This window comes from Conger conger, chromosome 1, assembly GCF_963514075.1.
Source record: "Conger conger chromosome 1, fConCon1.1, whole genome shotgun sequence".
NCBI lineage: Eukaryota > Metazoa > Chordata > Actinopteri > Anguilliformes > Congridae > Conger > Conger conger.
This window is the reverse complement of record NC_083760.1, coordinates 75,532,912-75,557,589: the sequence shown is the minus strand read 5'-3', so window position 1 is coordinate 75,557,589 and position 24,678 is coordinate 75,532,912. Positions and strand designations below refer to the sequence as shown.

Genomic DNA, 24,678 nt, shown 5'->3' with positions numbered 1-24,678 from the left:
AGACATCATCATGAGTGATCATTTCCTCAGAAAAACTGTTGGCTTAGAGCCATGGACTGCAATACAGCCCGGGGAGAAGGATCCCACACGGAGGAGTTCATATTTCTGCCGGGCTGCTCTGAGATCAGTGGGTGAGTTGTGAGAGAGAGGGGTGGTGTCGTACCCGCTGTGCCTGGGTGGGCTCTGTTAACAGCAGCGAGAAGAGCCCCAGACACACCTCCTCGTGCTGCTGGGAGCCCTTACACACCTGCAGGAGGGACGAAGGACAGGTGCAGATCAGAGTGGGAGGGCAAGGGGATTGGGGATTAGAACGGTAACGATTCATATATCCACTCATGCAATCCATTTACACTACGTGGGAAGCAGCATATCAGTGCAACCCAGTGCAGTGTAGAATAACCTGTGTCATCACCGTATTGGTAGAGGAGAGAAACTCACGTGTGCTGTGAGCGTATCGTTCGCCTCCCGCTCTGAAAGACCGTTGATAAGGCTGGTGACGATACCCACACATCGCTCCAACCGCTTATGCACAAAGGAGAACAGGGGTTGATTGTAATTATGGTAAGATGCAGGTGCACGTAAAACAGACACATAGGCCAGTTTACATAGAGGCAATGCAATATGAAAACAACACAGCCAGACCGTATCATTATTAAATACACATTGACAACACAACAAAAGAAAAAAGTGTTCAGAGGCATACAAAAAAAGAAAGAGAGAAATCCATTAGAACATTTTACTGGCACAAACTAGAAACAAAATGTAATAAAGAATATATTTATTATAATAAATATGTAGTACATTTTTAATTAATAAATGAATACAAATCTGTTTATTTGCAATTGATATATTCGCACCTATGTGATTAATATATGTGTGTGAGGGAGAGAAGACAATATTTAATACAATATTTCGCTAAAACACAAAATAGTTTGCTGTGCTAGCTTGGTAGCTCGTTGGTGCTACTGCTTGTCGATTCGTGGAACAACTGAACTTCCATAGCGATCATTCACGCGAAAGGGTCGAGTGCACGTGCAAAAGATCTACGCTCAGTGCCTCTTACCTCCTCCAGTTCATCTTTTGCGTCCAGGGTCGTGGACACCAGCAGCCGACCCTGCGCTTTCCCCTTTGCCGGCGAGGGCTCCATATCCTCCCGCCTCGCTTTCCGCCTTGCTCCAGCGGAGTGAACTATTTAAAAAACGGGGTTTGAGTATACTGTAAATACTTTGCGAATATATTCTTGTGTCTTTCGCTTATATTTATTTGTCCTTCGCCACCCTGTACGGTTTGTTTATATACAGTATGTGGACACCTTTCACTCATTCCAGTACCCGACTACAACAAACTAACTTCCGGAGGGCATGGTGGCCTTGCGGAAGCAGAGCCGCGACGAACAGGGAAGGGAGGAGCGGAGAGAACCACTTCTTACCCAATCGTCGCTTTCCTCATTTAGACTGGCGTCGAATTCGACCAATGTATGTAAAGCAATTATGAAAGCAAGTGCAACGACTGTCTGTTGCGAAAAATCCAATCAAGGATTAATGGTTACAGTGAAAGGATAATTATCGTTGTTTCATAAACAACCCTCTGACCTTTTCATAATCTTTTTGAGTTTATGTTTATGTTTATGTTTAAGTTTCCATTTTTAATATATTTAATATTGTTTGTCATTAAATAAAAAAATGGCTAGAGAATACTTGAGAATACATTCTTGAGAATACAATGTTTGAAAATTGGTATATCTTTATTTTATGAAACATTGCGTACCATTGGGTCATGTTTCCATTTTGATGTTTAAAACCAGAGGTGTCAAAATCTATTCCTGTAGCCACACATTACATGTTTTTCTAGGCTCTATTTCCCTGGCTAGAAGGTGTGTTCAACCGGAGGATCAACTTTCAAATTACAATCTTGGCGAAAAACCTGACAGTCTGTTAAGAGTTGATAAATACATTTAGGCTTGTAACTGAGGCTAAATTAATAGAATTTTGGAATTTTGGCTTCTTTCATTCCTTCTTCTGTTTTGCTTTTGGTCAGTTGACCAAATAAACAAGGGTTTCAAACATCTCTCTCAGTATACCATTATTCTCATATAGCTCTAGCCCAGCTGCACACAGAAATGCAATGAAACAAATTTTGTTTTTAGTTTGTTATTATTATTATTATTATTATTATTATTATTTGCCATCCCTCACACACATTATATAACAGGATTGTAATCCATTAGTCCCTCTAGATCAGTGTTGAAGGAGTCCCCTCAGCTATTATGGTAACATTTTCTTGCAGGGTTGAGGGAGAGATTGACCTTACAGTGGCTCTATGGAACATGTTCTGGAACAGCATATTATTGCCATTCAACTTTGATGAGGTGAAAGCAGGAGTCAGTGGTCACACAAACTGCTATCACGTGCCATTTGTTCGGGGGCTGCTTAATAGATACATTGACTGGGTTAAATAATTTACCTGCCAGTGCCACTGCTTTCCCTGTCCTGGAGACTATGTGCTATATGCTGCTAGGCAGTTGGATCCTTATCATTGGCACATTTTCTTGAGTTGCCCATGTTTCTCCAAGCAATGGGTGATCTATGCAATGTCCTTACAGAAAGGCATTTTGAATTAATCATACCAGGACAGATTGCCTAGACTGTATCTCAGTTAATGAAATATGCAGCCATCAATAATTTGACATATGCTTTAGATGTGATTCATGCTTATAGATTTTTTTTTAGACTCCATAATTTATAACAATTTATTTCCACGATAGCATTGGTAACTACGTTCCTCTTTGTAAAGGAATTGATAATTCTATTGTTCATTTCCTTTGTTCCAATGATAATATAAAGTTTTAAATTTCATTTTACTTGAGAATTTTTGAACCAAGTTAATTGACAACATTTACTCATTTGGGAGGAGTTTTGAACATGCAATACAGCAACAATTGTGCATTAGCAACTGCTATTGATGGGACAGTTTTTGACAAGAAGCAGCATGCCTGCTCAAACTGGAAATACTCTGCATGCAGTAATCTTTGTGTGCACAGAAACCTTCCTGTTTTGGAAGTACAGAAATAGGAACGACTCTGAACACACATCAGGTCAGACTGCTATTTTTGAGTGTTGTGTTTTATTTTTTATGAATTGCTTTTTAAAAATAGCAATTCATGAATATGACTTATATTGTAATAACCATTGTTAAATGCTTTGACATAATTTTATCTATTTTTAATTAGTAAACGGATCTGGATAGTAACTGTGTTGGGTAAGCAATTATCCTGCCACCAAGCCAGAATGGATATTTCATCACCATTACACAGGCGAGTTCCAGTTTGATTGCATCAGTTTGGCAGTTGGCAGAGGAATACAAGTCAAAACTACGCTCCATTTATGGTGAAATTTAGTGGATGTGGAATACCATAACATAAATCTAACATGCATTCAGGCGGCAGCAGGTCTCATATTGAAATGTGCTCATTAACTTTGTCTCTCTCTACAGTCGACTGTTCATCATGATTCTGACCGGTGGGCTTGGATCATGGCTGAGTGGCCTAACTCCTTCAGTGGCTTATGAGAGGGAGGATGGCATGGCTGAGACATTCCAGCACAATAGGACATGAGAAACCCTCTTACAGAGGCAGCCGTGGCAGAAGTGTCACATTAGATGCAAGAATAATGAAGGACAAAAAGGCAAAGGCTGTAGGAGTGGCACAGGCATAGAACAGGGAAACTGGCATATAAAATGGGCAAAGGTATAACACGGTGGATTGTAGCTGGTGAGTTTTCAGTGGACAAAGATACATCACGGTGGATTGTAGATGGCGAGTTTTCAGTGGATGGACAGATAGGTCATACATACATTCTTTTTTTCATGGATGCTTAAAGTATGTTATGAGAACATCCACTGTCTAAAATACAGAGAACACAAGAATCCAGTACCAGAAACTTCCATCTGTTTACTACTTCAAAGAAAGTACTGCACACTTACAGTCAAACTCAAACGCAAAGCTAGTCTATAGGGCACAGTTACACGCATTTCGTAAGATGTATTACCAAAGATTATTTTACTTTCATTGTCTGGCCTTTGTGATGCGAGAATGAGCTTATAATGTCTCAGAAGAGACCCATAAAAGTGGAGTGTTTTATTCGCCTGTAAGGCTGTGAGACCTTACCCACTGACCTTGGGTTAGGCATAACATCCCAGAACGTTCTCTGTCCCTCTTGTGAAAATCTAATGCTGCGGTGATTTGGGGAAAAGCCCAAATTGGCACCCTGCTGCTTGTTTCTATTTCCAGGCCCTGTTAGTTTTTATTGAGCTTGGAGGCTTGTGAAAGCATTGCTTTTACAACACCACAGATAATTAAAGACATGCCTAAAGCATGGAGGCAAAACCCAAGGCAACAATCTCCATAACAGGAGAAGGTCAAATTCAGATATAAATGCTGTTCTATGATGGGTAACAATGCCCATAAAAGGTCTGGGAGCACATGCTGTCCACTTGTGTACTTTTGTACCTGGACCACAGCAATGTGGTGGGCAAAGAGGCATGATGTCAATCACTATCCTGCTCTTGAATGAGAATAATGTCCTTTGTCTGAATTTTCGAGAAATAGTATTGTTATAAAACATTGATTTCATGTGCATTGTGATTGTGTTGTGTACATGGCATTCTTGTCTTTAAATTTACAATAAAGCGAAGACATGACACAGGTTGCTTTGAGTTTTCCAATGTGGTGAATGCAAAAATACAGGACGAATCATATTATACTACTACAAAAATAGTGATATTGCTGTAAACAGAGACAAGAACACACTGAAACACTAATACACATTTTAGCCCCTGTACATGTACAGTTCAACAGGTGGGGCTTGATGATACATAAATCCACTTAAAGCACAAATTAAAATACAGTTACATCACATGACCACCAGATGGCAATGTACACAAACTCTAAATCCAACCTTTGTCTCCAGAGGTACGGTGAGAACTCTGCTTTAAACTCTAGAAAAACAATGGGAAACTAATATGCTCTATACAAAAAAGTGTATCCTGCCATAAATGGGGAAAAAAAGAACAAAAATAATACGATGAAGTGAAACAGTACATTGAAAAACACACTTCAGCTGGTAGCAGGTCCAAACAGTGTGGATGACAGAGGATGTGGGTACGGTGGCGTGTGCTGGAAGGCTGTGGGGGGAAGGGGAAGTGGGGGCTAGCAGGTACACGACTCTCCCTTGGCATGTCTACTCCTCTGCACCTCCTCATCTCCTCCGTCTCTCCTCCGTTCTCCGCGCTTCACGTACTGCTCGGCGTCTCCCCCAGCAGCCAGTAGGTCTTCATCTTGCCCTTCCCCTTCATCTCCACCTCCCCGCGCAGTTCCAGCTGGAAGCAGTTGAACTCCTGAAGGAGGTCGCGGGTGGCAGCCGATATGTGGATCTTCAACGCTGGAGGAAATGAGATGACACTGTGCCTCACCGCCAGCTCGGCTGCTGCAGCGCTACAGTAACTCTAATGGCGCTATTTCAGATGATATAATCGTTGTAATTTATACATGGAAGCTGCTGCTTTGGGAAGTCATAGCGCTTCTCTAGGTATGGGAACCAGAGTCTAGCTAGTGGTATTTGCACTCCATTTGTGTGGAGATGGCCTCACCTTCCCCATTGGACTCCATGCGCGAGGATGTGTTGACGGTGTCTCCAAACAGACAGTACCTTGGCATCTTCAGTCCCACCACACCCGCACACACTGGACCTTAAAACACAGAAGCACACGCGGTATGTGAGCGTGTATATGAATGCGCCAGTGTGACGGTCAACAGGGGCGAAGCTAAGGGGGAATAACAGGGAAAGCTTTCTCAGGCACTAGCAGTCCGGGGGGACCTAGAAGTGTGTGTATATGTGTGTATGTGTGTGTATGTGTGTATGTGTGTGTATGTATGTGTCTGTGTGTGTATGTGTGTGTATGTGTGTGTATGTGTGTGTCTGTGTGTGTATGTGTGTGTGTGTGTGTGTGTGTATGTGTGTGTATGTGCGCGTATGCAGGGGGGCCCTTTCTCATATATTTTCCCAAGCACCACTCATTTCTAGATTCATCCCGGTACTTATATATGTGATTTTGCATCAGCGCCTGCACGTGTATGTGTGTGCATGTGTATATGTGTGAATGCGTGTGTGTATGTGTGTGAGGATGCAAGCATGTTGGTGCTCGCTCCTGTTAGCGTGTTAATGTAAATGCAGGAGTGTTTATGCCTGTGTGTGCTTGCTCCTGTTAGCGTGTTTATGTAAATGCAGGAGCGTTTATGCCTGTGTGTGTTTGCTCCTGTTAGTGTGTTTATGTAAATGCAGGAGCATTCATGCTTGTGCATATTCGCTCCTGTTAGCATGTTTATGAAAATGCAAGGAGCGCTTATGCCTGTGCGTTGGTGCTGTTCTCACCGCTGTGGATGCCAATCCTCAGTTTGAGCTGCTGGTCCGGCCGGTGGCGGATCCTGAAGGAGCGCACGGCGTCCAGCAGGGCCAGCGCCATGCGGCCGATCTCCCGGCCGTGCAGCTTCCCGTTCCGCACCGGGAGCCCCGACACCACCATGTAGGCATCGCCTATCGTCTCCACCTGCCACAAGGGTGTAGGTGCAGCTTTCAACGTCTTTCTGACTACACTCACGCTTCAGAGGACTGGAAAACATTGACACTCATGCCCAATTAAGTTTAAATTTTAGTTTGTAGACCCATTTATTAGACTTATTAAGTATTCTGCTGCTGTAGCTTATCCACTTAGAGGTTTGTCCATGTTATGTCTTCAGAGATGCTCTTATGCATAACACTGCTTTGTTATTTGCGTTACTGTCACCTTCCTGTCAGCTTCAACCAGTGTGGCCATTCTCCTCTGAGTCTCTCATTAACAATGCATTTCTGCCCATGGATGTTTTTGTTTTTTCACATCATTCTCTGCAAACTCTAGAGACTGTTGTGTGTGAAAATCCCAGGAGAGCAGCAGTTTCTGAGATACTCAAACCACCTTGTCTGGCACAAATATCATTCCACAGTCAGTTAGATCACATTTCTTTCCCATTCTGACATTTGGTCTGAAAAACAGCTGATCCTCTTGACCACATCTGCAAGCTTTTCTGAATTAGTTGCTGCCACATGATTGGCTGATTAAGTATCTGCATTAACAAGCTGGTGGACAGTTCTACCTGATAAAGTGCTCAGTGAGTGTATTTATCAACAACGTAATATTGATATGATAGCTGAGATTACCTTGTAAACATCAAAATTGTCGATGATAGCATCAAAACAGGTGTACAGGTCATTGAGCAGGGTCACCACCTGGAGGAGAGAGGCAAGCAAAATATGAGGAGCACAAATGAAATGAAATGAATACTGGTCTAACCCCCACAGGAGCAAGCCCAGTGGGAACGTCCCAGAGGAGCCCTGCCCCAGGTCCCACTCACAGGGCTAAGTCAATTCAAGTAAAGATGAGGAGGCAGGGGGAATCAGAACAGAGCGAGGGGAATGTCCATTTTCTCTCGGCGCTCACCTGCAGGGGCGTGCTCTCGGCGGAGATGGCGGTGAAGCCCACGATGTCGCTGAAGTAGATGGTGACGGAGTCGAAGGCCTCCGCCTGCACCGTCTCGCCCCTCTTCAGCTGCTCCGCCACCGAGCTGTGGGAACAGTGTAGTGGTTACATGACTGGGACCCGCAAGGTCGGTGGTTCGATCCCCGGCGTAGCCACAAAAAGATCTGCACAGCCGTTGGGCCCTTGAGCAAGGCAGGGTTATATTGTTCCAGGGGAGGATTGTCTCCTGCTTAGTCTAATCATCTGTACGCCACTCTGGACAAGAGCGTCTGCCAAATGCCATTACTGTAATGTAACAGACGATGAAAATCTCCATTGTGACGTGCCAATTAGCCAGGAGGGCAGAGTGTCAGTGGATCAGTGAGCATGCAACTGTCAGCTATTGAAAGCACAGCACAACAACCCGCAAACTGACCCCTTCGGCTGTAATCTCTAGCGAGGTAGGCAGGTGCACTCACTGTGGCAGGATCTGGTACAGCAGGGTCTCGGCCTTGCGTTTCTCCTCCAGGTAGGCCTGTGTCCGCTCCTCCACCAGCTCCTCCAGGTTTGTGGCGTACTGCTCCATCCGCGACAGCAGGTTGTCCAGGATGTTGGAGCGGTTCTCTCTGGAACAGACAACAATTTAGTCAAAGGAAAACTTCTTAGCCTAATATTTCACGATCATTATAAACAACACAACTTTGCATCTTTATAAAGAAGTAAATAGCTTGTGTATCGGCAGTAGCTCTGCAGTACCTGGACTTGTAATTGCAGCCATTTTACCCTTTGGCTGAGGTTACCTGAAAACCTGGTGCATTGAAAACCCTATGGGGCAGACGGTGTGGTGGAGACAGACAGGAGGACGTGGCCGTGTGGAAACAGACCTGTTCTGCTTGCGCAGGAGGATCTTGATTTGACCAAACTCTGGCCGCTCCGTGGGCTCCTCTGCCCAGCAGCGCTGCATCAGCTGACCCAGCTCCTCGCTGTGGCTCTGGGGGCAGACGGTGGGCCTCAGGTAAGGCCACTCCCCGAGGGCCAGCCGGTCTATAACCTCTGCGGGGACACCGAGAGGAACAGGGTGTCACACCACACCACAAATCTGTCACAACACACCGTATACCTGTCGCGTCACGCCATATATCTGACAACAGGACATAATTCAGCCCAGCACGCCAGCTCCACCACCTCTGCTCTGCTGTAGCAGGGCTACTTGCAATTCCTGCCGCCCGTTTGAATGGTTCTCACTAGTTCAGACCACGGAGCTTCTCAACTCTAGCTCCCCAGTGGTGGAACAGACTCCCCAATCCTCTACAAACCGCCCAGTCACTGCCCGTTTTCCACCGCGGCCTGAAGAGACACCACTGCAGACTGTGACTAACTTTAACTTTAACGATCAAGTGTCACTGTCATTCCACGCTTGTGTCTTGATCGTCCAGCAATTTCATGTTGCCCTTGTAACTTTATCTATAACTTTCATGTTGCATGTGTATCTGTACCTATAACTTTCATGTTGCATGTGTATCTGTATCTAGCACTTTCATGTTGCACTTCATTTTGACGTTGTAGCCCTTAGTCATATCTCTGCCAATCAGGCCTCACTTCTAGTTTATGACTTGCTATACTTTACTGACTTAGCCAATGCTTACTGTGTGAACTAGACTTGAGGTTCATGGCTATAGATGACTGATACTTTTACGAGAATTGTACCTTATCTGACCTGTGTGCTATAGTTTTTCCAACGACCTTTGGTATTCACTTCAATGCGTCTGCCAAATACAATGTAATGTAATCTCATGACTAGTCACTGGGCATTTTCATAACCACAGGTCCCTACGCACTTGTTCCCACTAAAACTAAAGCAATACTGCAGTTATGCTCATTGTGAAATTTAAAAAAAGAAATGTCTGTGGCAGGTTCCAGACATACAAGATTGTTGGACAACAATTTTCTATGTCAGTTTTGAGTCCCAAATTATCTATATAAGGACCTAAACTTGTGCAAGAGCAAAAGGGTAGCACAAAGAAGAAATCCAACAATTTCTATAAACAATTGCAAAAAACCCTTGCAAGGCAACTACCAGTATATAGCAATCACAGTAGTAATGGACTTTGGACAACCCTCGTGCGACAATGATTCATGCAGCTACTGTTAACTTGGTAATGGATATTCAGGAGGACATTAAATTTGCACAACGGCAACAACTGATTGCATGGTACAAGGTACAGAAATGTTCTGATAAAACAATGCCTTATATGGTGCATATAGGAGTATCCATTGACAAACTGCCAGTCTTATCAATGCCAAGTGACTTCAGCATACACTATACTACGCAGTCCTCCATCTAGATACTGTAGATCATACATGGTTAATGATGTAAAGTATCACAGAGTCAACCTTTTGATGACAGGTGCAGAAAATACACACCACCTATTGGTTGAGAACAATATCAAATCAAATCAAATTCTATTCTATTCATGGTTTCTCTCTGGTTTACTTTTAAAAGCTGAATATATGAAATGATGAATGTCAACATTTTGATGTATTTCTAAAATACACTGTAGAAATGACATACAGAAAGTTAAATCCAAAAAACGTAATCTATAACCAAATAAATACTGTAGATGCCAAAATTGGGAAAAGTGTAAAGTTGAAAAGTTGTAGGACCTACAATTGGGCTGAAGCTGTATAAAAGAAAAATGGGATTTCAGAGTTTCTATGCTCAGGTTTAATCAGCACATTATAAAACTAGCAGCTCAAGAAAGCATTTTAGAGAGAGCACAATTTACAGTATGACTTACAAAGAGACAACAAAGATGCCTCATTATTTTCCAACTATAGTAAAACGAGGCTCAAATGATATTTGATTGAACTATATTGACAGGTAGTAAACATATAATTTTAAGATCTGTCAGCAGAACTGAGCCAATATCGCCCCGTGTGTTATAACAATAAGTGTGAAACATATAATGCAAGTCATGTCCAAAAGCAATATTCAAATAACACTATGTCCAATTCTTTTGTCATTTTCCTTTCATCATCATGAAAGGATATGTCAAGATGTTTATTATTCCCCCTTTTCTATTCCCTTCTGTTTCTCCTCCCTTTTTTAAACCAGTGTCTAGTTCCTTCCTTGTTCTGCATAGTTTTTCTGAAGTACTATACATCCCTTCCCCTTATATTTTACTGTATTTGATCTATTCCCCCCTATAATTGTCTCTTTCATAAGCACTGTGAAAAAGCAAGAGAAAATGTGTTCTTTGCATTTCAAATCAAACCCTCGCTATTCACCCCTTTACAAAAACCCATTTTCGTGCCCTCAAACACCTACAAAATCACTCCACCTGAGTTGCATACTTCAATTTCTTTCGATCCTTCTGTACCTCTCCTATGCTACATTCCAATCTCTGATCCACTCATCTTTTGGTTTTTCTATTTGTTCTCTAGGTAAAACAGTTTTCAAGCTAGGACTCTAGACAAAGCCAGATAAGACCCAGTAGCTAATACAGTTTGTGACAAGGCTCCTAAAGACCGGTCTTCAGCTTCATACTGAGGTACAACCCACTGGCACATTCTCAAAATGTCTGGATATTAACCCTGGTGTTCTCAGTTCCAGTTCTGTCTCTTGCAATCTGGCCTTCTAATCATTTCCTGCCTGACTTTGTTGCATAAGCCCTGGCTTCTCCACAGCAACAGATGAGTACAGAACATTCTGGTATAAAATGGCCACTCTGCATCACCCAGGTGGGAGTTTGTGCATTGACAGACAATGTTAACAGCAGTCGCTTTTTGAAAGGCAGTACATAACACAAATTGTATCAATGCAGGCCTCTGTCCTTCCTCGCATTATATCCTCTCCCCTGCGCTCACTGTCTCTGCCTCTCCTCCACTTGCTCCCCCTTATCTTCTCCATCTCACCCCCAGCATGCTGACGTCCAAATTCAATCTGCCCGAGACTGTCCTGTAGGAGCACAGGACATTAACACTTCCCTAATCCCATTGCCCTGGACGCAGCATTGATCTCACCATTCATGGAAATGAAATTTCCACCAGCCACAGAAATCATAATCATAAAGCACTAAATCTGGACCAAAACACGCACAGAAGTGACAGAAATATTGTTCAGAAGGTCTCCCTCAAAGCTGATGTCACTGGCACTGTGGTGTGTGTGTGTGTGTGTGTGTGTGTGTGTGTGTGTGTGTGTGTGTGTGTGTGTATGCACGTGTGTGTAGTGTGAGAGAGACAGAGAGAGAGAGAGCACAAGTGTACATGTTTTGTGTCCCCGTATGAAGGAGGGATGATCTATGCACCCAAAATCAACCCCCCTCACCCCCTTTTTTTATCAAGACCTGATGGCGTCAAGCGTGGAGATAGAGAACAGGATATGCCATTGTCAGCTGTGGAGGTAATGAGGTTATAGGACGGGAATAGCAGGTCAGCTGGGCGGACAGACAGGTCCCCCTATGCTGCTGTGGGTCTGTCTGCCCCCAGGGCCTCCCACTTAGCTCATTTAGAGGGGTTCTTGCCCTCTGAACATAAATTCAAATGGTCTGGTTTTTGGTTTTGCTCTCTTAGATACTCCTCAGAGTCCTTTCACAGCAACATAGACAAGGGGTTCTCTGTGCAGGCCCTGAGACTTGTATTATTATGATTATTATTATTATTATTTTTGAAGCACCGTATTTCCATTAATAAAAGTCGGTTGGGGATTTCTTGATAAAATGTTATGAAAGTGCTGCAGCAATCAACTTTTTTCAGCAGAGAAACTGCTACACAAACTGTTTCAGTCACGTTTGGTGTGGTAGTACACTCTAAAATTATTCCCCCCCCCCAAAAAAATGACACAAAAAACAATAAAAGTAATGTAAGACTGCACAGTACTGAGAGGGTTGTAAATTATTTGTACACCTGTCTTCTTGAGGAAAATAAATTATTCCTTCCTTCCACGGGGAAATACAGAAAGTGCGGGCATTCTTTTGACCTTGGGTTTCATGAGCATGTGCAGGGCAAGATCTTTCCAACTATGTCAAGGTGACCGCAGTCAGCTGTTCTGTATAAGTCTCGTTTTCCTTTGTGTGCAGTGGAAATAATTTCCACATTGAGGACAATAAAATGATCGAATATAATCTAATTAGTGATTTCAGTACATTCAGTAAGTTTCACAAACCATAACTGCCCTATGACAGTTATTATAGTTTGAGTTTAACTGCTCTGAGGGGAATAGCTTGCCATTTTAGTTTGATACAATAATTTTGTGTGAATCCACAGCAGTTGAATTTCATTTCAGATTTGTATGCTAATAATTGTTTATAGAAATGGGAATTAGTGGAAATATATTGAAATCATTATGAATATATTCACAATATATAATACTTTCAGGTAGAGGAGGCTGCTGATTCAGAAATGTGGATCCAGGCTTGCTGGTCATTACAATCCTATGGGGAAATCCTGTTGGCTAAGCAAGACAGCACTGCAAACTGGACACCATCACAAATGTAAGTTCTTCGCTGAGATTATTTGAGCCATATAGATGGAAGAACAGCACAGACATATTTACTGGCATATTCACAATGTGATGCCCTCCTTAACTGACAGTTAACTGATGGAACAACAGTCTGCTCACGAGTCTGGATCAGCACCCGACACAATTGCCCTGCCACTGCAGACAATAAGAACTTCACCCAACATACAAAGAAAAAGAAGGAGAGCTTCAGCCCATAGTCCATGCTTGCCAAAAGGGTCACGAGGGTAACTAAGGATTAGCTGAGTGCACACTTGAGGTTTTGGAGGCTCCTGTTATTAATTTGGATTCCATGGCAAACAAAGATAAGGCTCAGAGTGCACTCAAAATGAGTTATGTCCGTATGAAAAGAGATTAAATGTATGCGGAGACCCAGTGGCCAGGTGGAAGGGCAGGTTGACGGAGGATTCATGAATGAAGGCCACAGGCCTATTTCCTTTACTAAAGCATAGAACAAGAGTGTGCATTAGCAATGACCCTTTACCACACTGGAGGCCACGCCAGGCTCATCGAGACAGTATGTGCAGTGACTGAACCCGAGCTCTCTGAGAGAGGACAGACTGTGCTCACACTGCGAACTCCAGGAGCGTCAAACATGGATGCACGTTCTCACAGTATGGGCCAGATACAGCCACACAAGGGAAAAATCTATAAACAAATCAATTAATTTATCCCAGATTTAGTCAGTGTGACCAAAGCTGAAAAACAGTCTCTCCTCCTTGGGCTGGGAGAGGGGGGTGAGGCCCAGAAGCTTTTAGATATGAATATGATCCATCTGATAGTGAAGCACACAGCTGCTTGCTGCAGCCCAGGCTAACTACAAAACTAACTACTAACAAAAAATAAAGAGGCTACAACACAGAACTACACTTTTTGAAACATGTAGTTTTCTCTTAAATTCTACAGTTAAATCAACTCTTACAGAATGTTGGACTTGTATGTACTATGTAAGAGTTGAATTAACACTGGACATTTTACTGTGCATATACACTCAGTGAGGACTTTATTAGGTATTTATTTGGCTTATTAGACTAATTGGCTGACGTCCGTTTTTGGGCATAGCCATGTTGATGTAAGTTGTTTACCTGCCAGCAACGGCTATGTAGCAAAAAGGGGTTCATTGAGTTGTGCTTAATATAAGCTCATGATTAGTTCTGGATTACATAGTACCATATTGTATGAAATTGCTATATGTCATTGACATTGTGTAATATGTTTCAATTCGGTTTGTATATTGTGCCAATAATAAATATCTTTAAAAAGTTGAAGCTAGAACAAGTTCAAACCAGAATGGGAAAAATATAGAGAGAGACAGATAGAAAGAGGGAGAGAATGAGAGACATTCTGCACTAAAGGTCTTGCTGTTAGTATTCTGTGGGCCTCAGGAGAGCAGTGGCTGATGTGTCTGGAATGCAAATAAGGGCTATGAAAGCGTGAGTCTATTAAAGCTGCTTCAATGTGCATCTGGACAACCAGCAGGTTTACAGCTGAACAGGTAAATGAGGCGTGGAGCACTGAAGAAAAGGTCAATGGAAAGATAAAGAGAGAGGGACAGAGAGAGCACTGCTGCCCCTCCTGACATAGACTGATGCAGTATACTGATCCAAAGCCCCGGTGTGGCCACAATTAGATCTGCACAGCTGCTGGGCCCTTGAGGACCGTTAACCCCAAATGGCTCCTGGGGGAATTGTCCCCTGTTTAGTCTACTCAACTGTAAGCTGCTTTGGATAAAAGCATCAGCTAAATAACAAACTATTATTTATAACTATAGACAAATCCCAATCCTTATACTTTTCCACTGACACATTACAGCGCAGATAGCCACAGCGGCACAGGTAGGTCTACATTATTCACAGAACAGCAAATTTAAGAAAAAAAAAAAAAAGGGCTCTGGTTTGGCTGTCTCTCATTCTTGGCCTTTGCCATACACTGCCTACCCATTCCCTCTGTATGTCTGACCTTTGGGGCTCAGTGGCTCCCCCTCCAGGTAGAAGGCTCCCCTGCGCAGGGCGACTTCCTGCAGGATAATTCCAAAGCTGTAGATGTCAGCCTTCTGTGTTCCCCCAGGAGGGGGGCTCTCCATCCGGAGCAGCTCCGGAGCGGTCCACAGCCTCCCTGGTGGACAGGGAGACAGAGAGTGAACACCAGAGGGAAGGTTTGTGGGTGGCACTTACAGTAGGTGCTTGGCTTCAACGGGAGAGTTGGACCTAGAGAAGTTTGGATAATGCAGGGAGAAGGGAGGAGAAGGGCACTGGAACTCACGGGCGTAGAAGGCATGAGCATCGTCTGAGTCCGCTTGGATGCGAAAGCTGGACAGCCCATAGTCCGTGATCTTCAGCACAAAGCGACTATCCACCACACAGTTAGAGGACTTCAGGTTTCCATGGCAAACTATCACACTGTTATGAAGGAAGGCCATGCCCTGTGTGAGGGACACGGGAGGAAATAGAGTGGGGATCACAAACTGAAACACATACTGAAACATACTGAAACACATACAGAAGCACATACTGAAACACATACTGAAATACATACTGAAATACTGAAGCACACACTGAAACACATACTGAAACACATACTGAAATACTGAAGCACACACTGAAACACACTGTAAGTATTCGGACAGTGAAACACATACTGAAATACTGAAGCACACACTGAAACACATACTGAAACACATACGGAAACACATACTGAAATGCTGAAGCACACACTGAAACAGACACTGAAACAGAAACTGAAACACATACTAAAATACACACTGAAACACATATGGAAGCACATACTGAAACACATACAGAAACATATATTGCTATGCTGTAAGTTGGATGTGAAAAGTGGCTAGCCTCATACTAAGGCTTTATCAGCAGCTGATCAAATGCTTTTTTAAAAGGCATTGTATTGAACTTCAGAAACATCATTGCAACATGTTTTTCTCATAAATAAATCTGAAGATATGAAATAAAGAGACCAGATAACTTTTTGGTTATTGGGCTTTTATATTTCTCAATTCCTACCTTGGGTACCAGTGCTGGCATGTAGGTAATAATCTGTTTCTTAGCTGCTACCACTTGTGATCCATCTGTAGTATATTACTTGCTCCCAGGGTTCATGTGATTAGGTTATAATGACCACAATATTTAACTTAGGTGTAAAAGCCCAGCACCCATACCCAGCATGTCTTAATAATGAGTAAACGCACCTTCACAATATCATTGATGAGGGAATATCTGAACATCCAGTCCAATGTGATGCTCTCATTCTCCATTATATCCTAAATAAAAACACACACAATCACACACACACACACACACACACACACACACACACATATTCAGTACATAATTTTATATTTTACACACATTATAGCCCTGTTGTGCACCACAGATGTACATCATAATACATTCACCAGATACTGTTGCCATGTTTTATTCAATATCCATAGCTCATGCTATATTCAGCACAGATATGAAATTACATTACGCAACACAGAGATTTACGATCTTAGGGGGCTCTCCAACTGAGGCAGAATGCATGAATTACACCCTGTCCCTGGTGTCTCCTAGTCTGCAAAGGGCCACAGCGTTGGCCTGTCCTCTCCACACTCTTGACAGTTTTGTGTGTAAATCTGTCCTCTCCAGCTCGGGAACAGGCTCTCCCAAAGCCTCCTGCTGTGTCCCCTGGTTTTTTAAAGTGAAAAAAACAAAAACCTCTCTAATGAAATTCCTCCCTCAAGCTTCTAAACTACAGCGTCACTCAGCTCATGTAACGTCTCTGGAGGGCCCTGGTAGAGGCTCCAGCCTGCCCTCACCGCTTTTCAACTCCTCCATCACTGAATGAGGTCAGGGCTCACCTTTCTGCGTCTGAATCATAAACCCATCGCTTCCCTTCAAATGTCTGTGTCTCCCATTCAACAGTACAGTGATTGGCCCAATGGCATAACTGCTACATGTTCACAGAGAAGTGCATGGAGAGACACCGGCACTGGCAAAACACACTCATTATTTTATATATCTAAAATTAGTCCAAAAAATTAATCTGAAATGACATAAGTATAACTCTTCCATTCAGGTCATGGCATACATTTTTCCTCTTCAATATTCTGTGACTATATTAGATTCCTCAAGAATTATGGCTAAAACATGTGCGCTCTATGGGAAATTTTACTTTACATACATAATAATTTCAGTTTACTTAAGTTGACCATGCACGGTATGTACAATAAAAACAAAAACTACTACAACACTATTCTGGCATGAGTATCCCATGGTGCATTGCGCTAGGTCACAACCCAAGCAAACAGAAGGCTGGTGTTTAAACCAAAACAGTGAACAATTTAAACAGAAGTATTACCATTGACTTTGCTCAGTGGATCATAGTTAAAATAAATGGATACAGTAAAATGAGGTTTTAAATCTTTTTTTCTGTTTTCATTACACAAAGTCAGAGCAACAAGCTGCCATCATCAAAGTGCACTGTGGTTAAAGTGTTGGCATTCTACCTGCAGGCTTCCACGTGGACAGTATTCGGTGATGATGCAGATATTTGGAGGGTCGATACAGGCACCGATGAAGCGAATCAGATGGTCATTCTGGGCATCCCGCATCTGGAGTGAGAAGTAGAAGGGTGGGGGGTGGGTGCAAGAGTTGGACAAGAGCAGTTGTTGATCGCACACTTGGACATCATATGTGTGTTTTCATGTGCAACATCAATGGCAGCTCAGAAAGATTATTGCACAGTAGACTGACACCAATGAGACACAGACTCACATGCTTCAGTTCAAAGAGCACCTTCCTGGTCAACTCAATCCGCTTCCTATTGATGTACTTAATGGCAACTATGTTCCCCTGAGAAGAAACATCAAGTAAGCACACACATCGAATTTCTTCCAGTGAATTCTGAATTTCTGTCTTTTGAAAATCGAATGTTATTCACAGCAATTCTCCACATCCCCTTTGTTTAATCCTTCCAAGGACTCAGCCGTGCATGGAAATTGCATTCATAATGTAATCTAATAATGCAAATTTCCTTGAAGCGAGATGCGGATATTGAGATTGAGTTGATATTGAGTACCTTGTAGTAGCCTGTTTTTGTGAACACCTGGAAGTTGCCGTCTGCCGTTAGGAGTGAGCCGTAATTGGAGCCTCTCTGTGGAGAGAAGGACAGAGAGACAGATCTGAATGTTCTGCAAAGGTGATGGAGTGGGAAACATCTCCCTCTGAGACACTTAAAGTCCATACCTGACCGTAGCCATTGGGCCTAGCAAAACAAATCGGATTTTAAATGATACAATGAATGTGCAGCTAATGTGCAGATTGTCAGCTTTAATATCCATCCATGACATTCATGAAATCCATTTTGGGTGATATGTGTAGGATTTCCTGCCTTTTTTATACATAGCTCCCCTTAGCCACCTGTGTGTCCTTGCATAATTAGTTTGCGCTAACAAAAGGATTTGTTAGACTGGTACCAGCGAAACCTAATCCAGGTTGCTCTGTGGGCAATTCTGGAGATTTCACAGGGACCTACGATATGATTTTTCACAGCTGCATGTAAAACCTCTTTAATCTACAGGGAAAAGCAGTTCAAGTATTTATTCAGTTTAGTTTTCAGTTGTATAATCTGATACAACAGGAGGTTCTACTAAACCATAGCAGTGGAAGCATGAAATTAGTTGGTTGTTCATACTTGGACTGAATACTACACACATACTACAGAAAAGCCTAGATTAAACTAACTTTAATACAACAGCAAGTGTTCTTTATTGACAAAGTTGAGAATGGCAAGTTTGTTTTTGAAATCTTGCAGCATGTTTCCTATGTAAGCACAAAGAGCATTAATTTAACCCTGTTCATCCAGGGTCCAAGGTACCAAATGAGCCTTAAACCTCAATGGAAAAATTGAGAGTCTCTCACGGGACGGCATTAGCCCAGGCAGTAAGAGCAGTCGTCTGGCAGTCAGAGGGTTGCTGGTTCAATCCCACCCTGGGTGTGTCAAGGGGTCCCTGAGCAAGACACCGAACCCCCAAATGCTCCTGACGAGCTGGTTGGTGGCTTACATGGCAGCCAATCACTGTTGGTGTGTGAGTGTGTATATAAATGGGTGAATGAGAAGCATCAATTGTATAAAGGCGCTATATAAATTCCAACCGTTTACCATAGCGTATATTGTTTGATTTTAGAGTCAGCTTTCCACAACCTTAACTCTTCTTAAAAGGGAGGTTTAACCCACACTCCCAGGTTCTTCAATAGCAGTAGAAATTGATGCAAATGCAACAGTATCCAGAACCACCAGAATTAATTTGTGACAACACAGCTACTGCGCCGTAATCTGATGCATCCCATGTCACCACCAGTGTAGGTGAGGTCAGGTCAGGATAGGACTGTTGACGATAAGTTGCTTGAGTCTGTCAAAGCTCTCCTGAGCTTTGTCAGTCCAGGTGAAAGCATTGCTTCCACCCATGTGCAGCAGTTTGGCACACAACCTGAATACCATGATGTCAGACCTAAGAAAGATCTGAGCATAGCAGGATCATTGAGGGGGGGGTGTTGAGGATGGTGCCCTCCTTGAGGCAGCAGCCCTTGTGTTGTAATGGTATTTCCATGAAAGGGAAGGCTTGAGCAAATGAATGAGCATTTCTCAACAGCAGTTTTCCAATACATGATCACATTATCTAAGCAGTTCTGGAAACTCTGAAGGCCCTTTAGTAGTGTTGGCATCAGTTTCTGAAAAGCTACAGGTGCCAAGGCCAAAAGCTACTCTAAGGAAGGAACTCATTCCCCACTTTTGTTTCCTAGCCTGGTGAGGGGAATGGCTTGCACAGACTCACCAGTGAGAGGGTGAGCTTGCTGCCTACACTGCGCAGCACCTTCTCCAGGTTACTCATCTGAATGTCCTCCCATGTTATCCTCCACAGCTGAGCAACCAGCTCCTTCTCCAGCTTCACCCGCCTGCAAGAGGGGTTCTACGTTTTAATGGATTTATCATTGGAGCAGCTGCATTTGAATGTTAATGGTCTTTAAATGGTGCGAGCACACATGTGCGCACACGCAGACACAAAACTCCCCAAAACATTATACATTTAGAGAGGGGGTCGGAATATAGCAGTTTATTGATGTAAATGAACGTAAATTATACTTTTGGGATTTAGAAAGAACAAAAACCTGTTGGACAGGGCACACTGACCTGTATACGAATGCAGCGATGGTGATGATAATGACAAAGACGAAGAACAAAACAATGAAGACCATCTGGTGCATAGGGATGGTCCCTGATAACAAAAGGGAGGAAAACAGTCGTTAGTTTCCTTTGCTTTTAAGAAATGTCGTGAGGTGTTGGCCATTGAACAGACAAGCTGCTCTTTGCTCCATTAACATTTTCTCAGTAAATCACTGTACAGACAACGGCAGCAGAACACTGAGGGTTAATAGCAATAATACAGAGACTGGGACCATTTTACACATGTTGGCAACAGGAAGGGAGGCGGTGGGTCTACAGACGTGTTATGCAGGCTGGGTTGTCATTCTTGAAGCCACAGAATGGCACATCACGAGGTACGGTTCCCCCTGGCCACTGGACACTCTTTCCTGGCATTGATGTCATCAGCTTCTGGGAGCCGTTATAGACAGACACTATCTGGCAGAAAGATGGGGTGGAGGAGGACAAACATCAGGATGGATGTAGATGTGCCTGTATGACTGTGGGGCATGTGGGTAATAAGTACTGGGATAAGGACTGAGGAGTTAAAAGCTGGTGAAACCCTACCTAAGGGCAACTGAAAAGGTACAAAATCTGTTAGTGAACAGAGGGAACATGAGGATACTAAGCATTGAAACAGAAGCACAATTTAGAAAAAACAGACCAGACACTGAATACACATTTGGGATTACAGAACAAAATCAAGCATTTTGCGCAATATTAAAGGAAGATGGTGAAGCGGGTATAGATATGCACATGAGACAGGACAGTAAAGATAATGAAGTTTGGCCTGCTGCACTCAAAAGGCATGGGCAAGAAAAGCCCAATATCCACTCCCCTGCCACACAGTGTTTACTGGAGCGGATTAACAGCCTTTTCCCTGTACTGTGATGGCTGACCTTTCAAAAACCAGTCAAGAGGCTTTCAATACAATGCATACAACAACCGAGGAATAAATATGAGATGCTAATTATAACATAGGCTTAAGAGCAGTCACAAGGCTTTAAGCTGGGGATATAATGAGAAAGTCCTTCGATATGTGAGCAAGAATGTAATTAGGTTCTGATTCTAAAAAAGCATCACCATTCCCAGGCAGTGCTGAGCCAAGTAATAATTAAAAGGTGTGGACATTGAATATTAATGCTCATATTTGCCTGTGAGGATTCTGTTTTTCAGGAAGCTGGTGATTAAACAAGAACACAGTGTTTTCTTGTGTGTGTGTGTGCTTGCATACATATATGTGTATTTGAAAGATATAGAGAGTGAGATAAAAGAGAGAGAGAGTATGTATGCACCTTTGAATTATCTGTTGATGGTGTATCAGGAAGTATTAGTCGTACAATATCAAGGAGACGGACAGATACCTGGAAGACGCCAGTGTCAATGTTAGTCATGTCCCACAGCGCAAAATCACTCTCTCGATCGCCATTTTCATCTATCTGGACCGACCCTGTGACTCCTGGGGAGGGGAGAAACAGAGCGACAGAATATAAATAAATAAATAAACAAACAACTGCTTCTGTGCACAACAAGCCCTGTGTCATCTGCATTCAAAGCGAATTGTGGACCATTTTAGTTATATTAATTATTTAGCTGAAACTTTTATTCAAACCGACTGACAGTTGATTAGACTAAGCAAGGGACAATCGCTCCTGGAGCAGTGGGGATTGTAATGCGGGATTAAGGGCCTTTCTCAAGGGCCCAACAACTGTGCAGACCTTATTGTGACTACACCAGGACTCGAGCCACAAACCTTTCAGGTCCTAGTCATGTACCTTAACCACCAGGCTATAGGCTTCACAATTACCAATAATAACTGTAACAAAACACATTTTAATAAAGAGGAGTTCTTTGAGAAGCCTGAAATTGAACCTAATTTCATTTAGTTGCGGAATTAAAGGAACAAAAAAGGTTTGCGACCAAATATCTTCCTTGTTGATTCCATTGACTAAGCTTGGGCCCCAGTACCAGCAGATGGAAGACAAGCCTGTTACATCAGCAACTGTACCATCATACTTCACCATAGGTATGACTTCCTTTTTAAACTCACAACAAAGAGCTCAACTTCAGTCTCCTGAAAGCTCTTTCAAGATATTCGAGCCATGCTTTTTGGAATTACCACAAACACAGTCACTTCAGCTCGGAGCCTCACACATTACCCTGTGCAGCTGTGAGGGCAGCGTATGTTTTTATGATAACCAAAACACAGAGGACACTAGAGGCTTGACATTTATGGCTGAGCAGGTTGATATCATGGGAAATAATATATGAGAGAGAGAGAGGGGGGGAAGTTGGGGAAATATCACATACTAGACGAAGCAGGAGAAGGCTCAGGAAGGTAAAGGTTGTAAGGCTCAGAATCTGCTCGACTGATGAAGATTTTGCTGGTTTTCATCAATGGCTTATCGTTTGTTTAGGATGAATATGCTGAATCATTAACTGCGTACATTTTAAGGAGATTGCACTTGGTCTGAGGCAGGTGAACACTGAGATATGTGGGTGGAAGGTGAGATGAATATGATTTACTACCAAACACAGAGGACCACGTATTCAATATTTAGCCACATAAACCTAGCTGACTAGCTGAGGGGAAATGATGCTAATCCGCTGTGTTAATTAGCCAGAAGAGTGGATAGGAGATAGGAGGAAGGAGGTCTTTGTAAATAGCTTCTGCAAAGTTACAAACAACGCTACCTTACCATATTCACCCATTCCAAAACACTACGACATACAGTTCACTGTGCTTAGGGCTAACTATATTAGCAGCATTTCTCCTGGTGTGCCAGATTGCATCATGCCAGTGTTTGATCATAGCTGGGTTGGTACACTTTTGCATAAAATCATGGTTTCCTGCCATCAGGCTACAGTGATGGCAGTTTGGCTCAAAATGTCACAGTGTATCTGACTCAGATTTAATAACCAGCATTTTATAACATATAATGTATTCTACAAACCCACCGTTGTAACAAAGAGCTAGTTGTTGTAAACACACACTAGATGTATTTAAGCATTCACTGCTATGCTTTTACATGGGGTCTCATATTTCTCCAACAGATTGGATTGATTATTTGTCTAATATAATGCCAAATGAACTGTAAAAATGTTCCGGGCTTGAAAAATGTTCTGAAACATCAACCTGTTTATATAATCCTATACAATGCTTGTGAAAGATCTTTTTCCTATGCCATATGAAGTAAAGCAGTTATTTCTCATATTCTCATATCGAGTTTTCTTATCGAATCTGGGCATTGAATATGTCCATATGAATTTATATATTCTGCTTAATTCATTATGTCAGCTCTGAACAAAGCCAAACGTGACTCAAAAAACCTAACCTTAGATAATCATCAAATGTACGTGTCAACATCATGTCTCCCTTCTTTATCAAAAATATTTGAGACGTTTGTAGCTTGACAGATTATAGCCTACTGAAAAAAGTTAATAGCTTTCAGCCATTCCTCAAGTTTCATATCTTAGTAGTTGTAGCTAAAGAACAGAATCTAATACATCTCATTTCAGTTTACGCAGTTTGTTGCAAAATTTCAAGCGTTAGAAAGTACAGCACTAAACAAGATTCTGTCATAGGACTGTCATTTACACTGTTCATGTTGCTGTTTTAAACAAAGGGGTATATTTACAGTGGAAACAAATTATGATTTACAGATCTATAGCTTGAACTGTGTCTTTAAGACATAAAATATTGGACAAAGTCGAATCTTCTACACGTTAACTCGGAAAAAAATTGATGACGTACCCCATGGCACTAACAATCCTTGAGGCAGTACAGCAGACCTTGTGCTCAACTGTCGATAGTTACTCAGTGACTCCAAAGATGGCTATCAAATAGCTTAAGGCAACAATTGACATTGCTGGACTCTTAGCAATGTATAACAAAATACTTCCAGAAATGCACTGTTCACCTGAAAAATACTGTCAAAGTGAGAAACAATATTAGCATTCATAGACTGATTACAGTACCTACAGAACATGATTGGATTTAATGTGTTCAATTATCTTATGACGTGAGTAGAAACAATTTAAAATAGTATTGAATCCCAAAATAAAAATTTTCTTACAGGGAAAACAAAAATCTAAACTTGTCTTGAATGAACTACTGTACTGAATACTGTATATTAACATTTAAAAAAGTTGACTCCCATCACTTGTATTACACTGTCTCTCAATTATTTTATGCAGTTTGGTAATAATTTGCCTTATATTCAATTCCGTGTTCTATGATGACCGTGCGTTGCCATATCAACACACATTGGGCCTCATACAGAAGCCACTTGCACAGATTTGTTCTTAAATCACTTAAATTCCTTAAAACCAGTGATTTAAGAGAATTTAGCCATTCACAAATTTTCTTTTATTTATAATTTTTATGTGTGTTCCCGACCCGTCGTATGAGTCAT

At 42.3% G+C, this 24,678-nt stretch overlaps 2 protein-coding genes across 4 annotated transcripts in view; both read right to left on the bottom strand.

The window, feature by feature from the left end:
• The window catches only part of LOC133130622 (integrator complex subunit 3), a 16,209-nt gene extending 14,829 nt beyond the window's left edge, over positions 1 to 1,380 (bottom strand). Inside the window, exons 1-3 of the mRNA XM_061245325.1 lie at positions 1,064 to 1,380; positions 439 to 522; positions 164 to 247 (exon numbers count right to left, since the gene is read on the bottom strand). Coding sequence (XP_061101309.1) covers positions 164 to 247; positions 439 to 522; positions 1,064 to 1,147 — 252 coding nt within the window. The 5' untranslated portion in view covers positions 1,148 to 1,380. The remainder of the gene's footprint in view (positions 1 to 163; positions 248 to 438; positions 523 to 1,063) is intronic.
• Positions 1,381 to 3,929: 2,549 nt separating this feature from the next.
• npr1b (natriuretic peptide receptor 1b) overlaps positions 3,930 to 24,678 on the bottom strand; it is a 57,997-nt gene continuing 37,248 nt past the window's right edge. For all 3 annotated transcript variants that reach the window (XM_061257346.1, XM_061257364.1, XM_061257355.1), the window contains 17 exons: positions 21,628 to 21,722; positions 20,566 to 20,701; positions 20,252 to 20,336; positions 19,896 to 20,016; positions 18,140 to 18,214; positions 17,836 to 17,913; positions 17,568 to 17,672; positions 16,269 to 16,340; positions 15,329 to 15,488; positions 15,026 to 15,181; positions 8,433 to 8,601; positions 8,028 to 8,174; positions 7,531 to 7,654; positions 7,251 to 7,319; positions 6,429 to 6,603; positions 5,647 to 5,745; positions 3,930 to 5,438 (listed from right to left, as the gene is read on the bottom strand). In XM_061257346.1, coding sequence (XP_061113330.1) covers positions 5,290 to 5,438; positions 5,647 to 5,745; positions 6,429 to 6,603; positions 7,251 to 7,319; positions 7,531 to 7,654; positions 8,028 to 8,174; positions 8,433 to 8,601; positions 15,026 to 15,181; positions 15,329 to 15,488; positions 16,269 to 16,340; positions 17,568 to 17,672; positions 17,836 to 17,913; positions 18,140 to 18,214; positions 19,896 to 20,016; positions 20,252 to 20,336; positions 20,566 to 20,701; positions 21,628 to 21,722 — 2,015 coding nt within the window. In that variant the 3' untranslated portion in view covers positions 3,930 to 5,289. The remainder of the gene's footprint in view (positions 5,439 to 5,646; positions 5,746 to 6,428; positions 6,604 to 7,250; positions 7,320 to 7,530; positions 7,655 to 8,027; positions 8,175 to 8,432; positions 8,602 to 15,025; positions 15,182 to 15,328; positions 15,489 to 16,268; positions 16,341 to 17,567; positions 17,673 to 17,835; positions 17,914 to 18,139; positions 18,215 to 19,895; positions 20,017 to 20,251; positions 20,337 to 20,565; positions 20,702 to 21,627; positions 21,723 to 24,678) is intronic.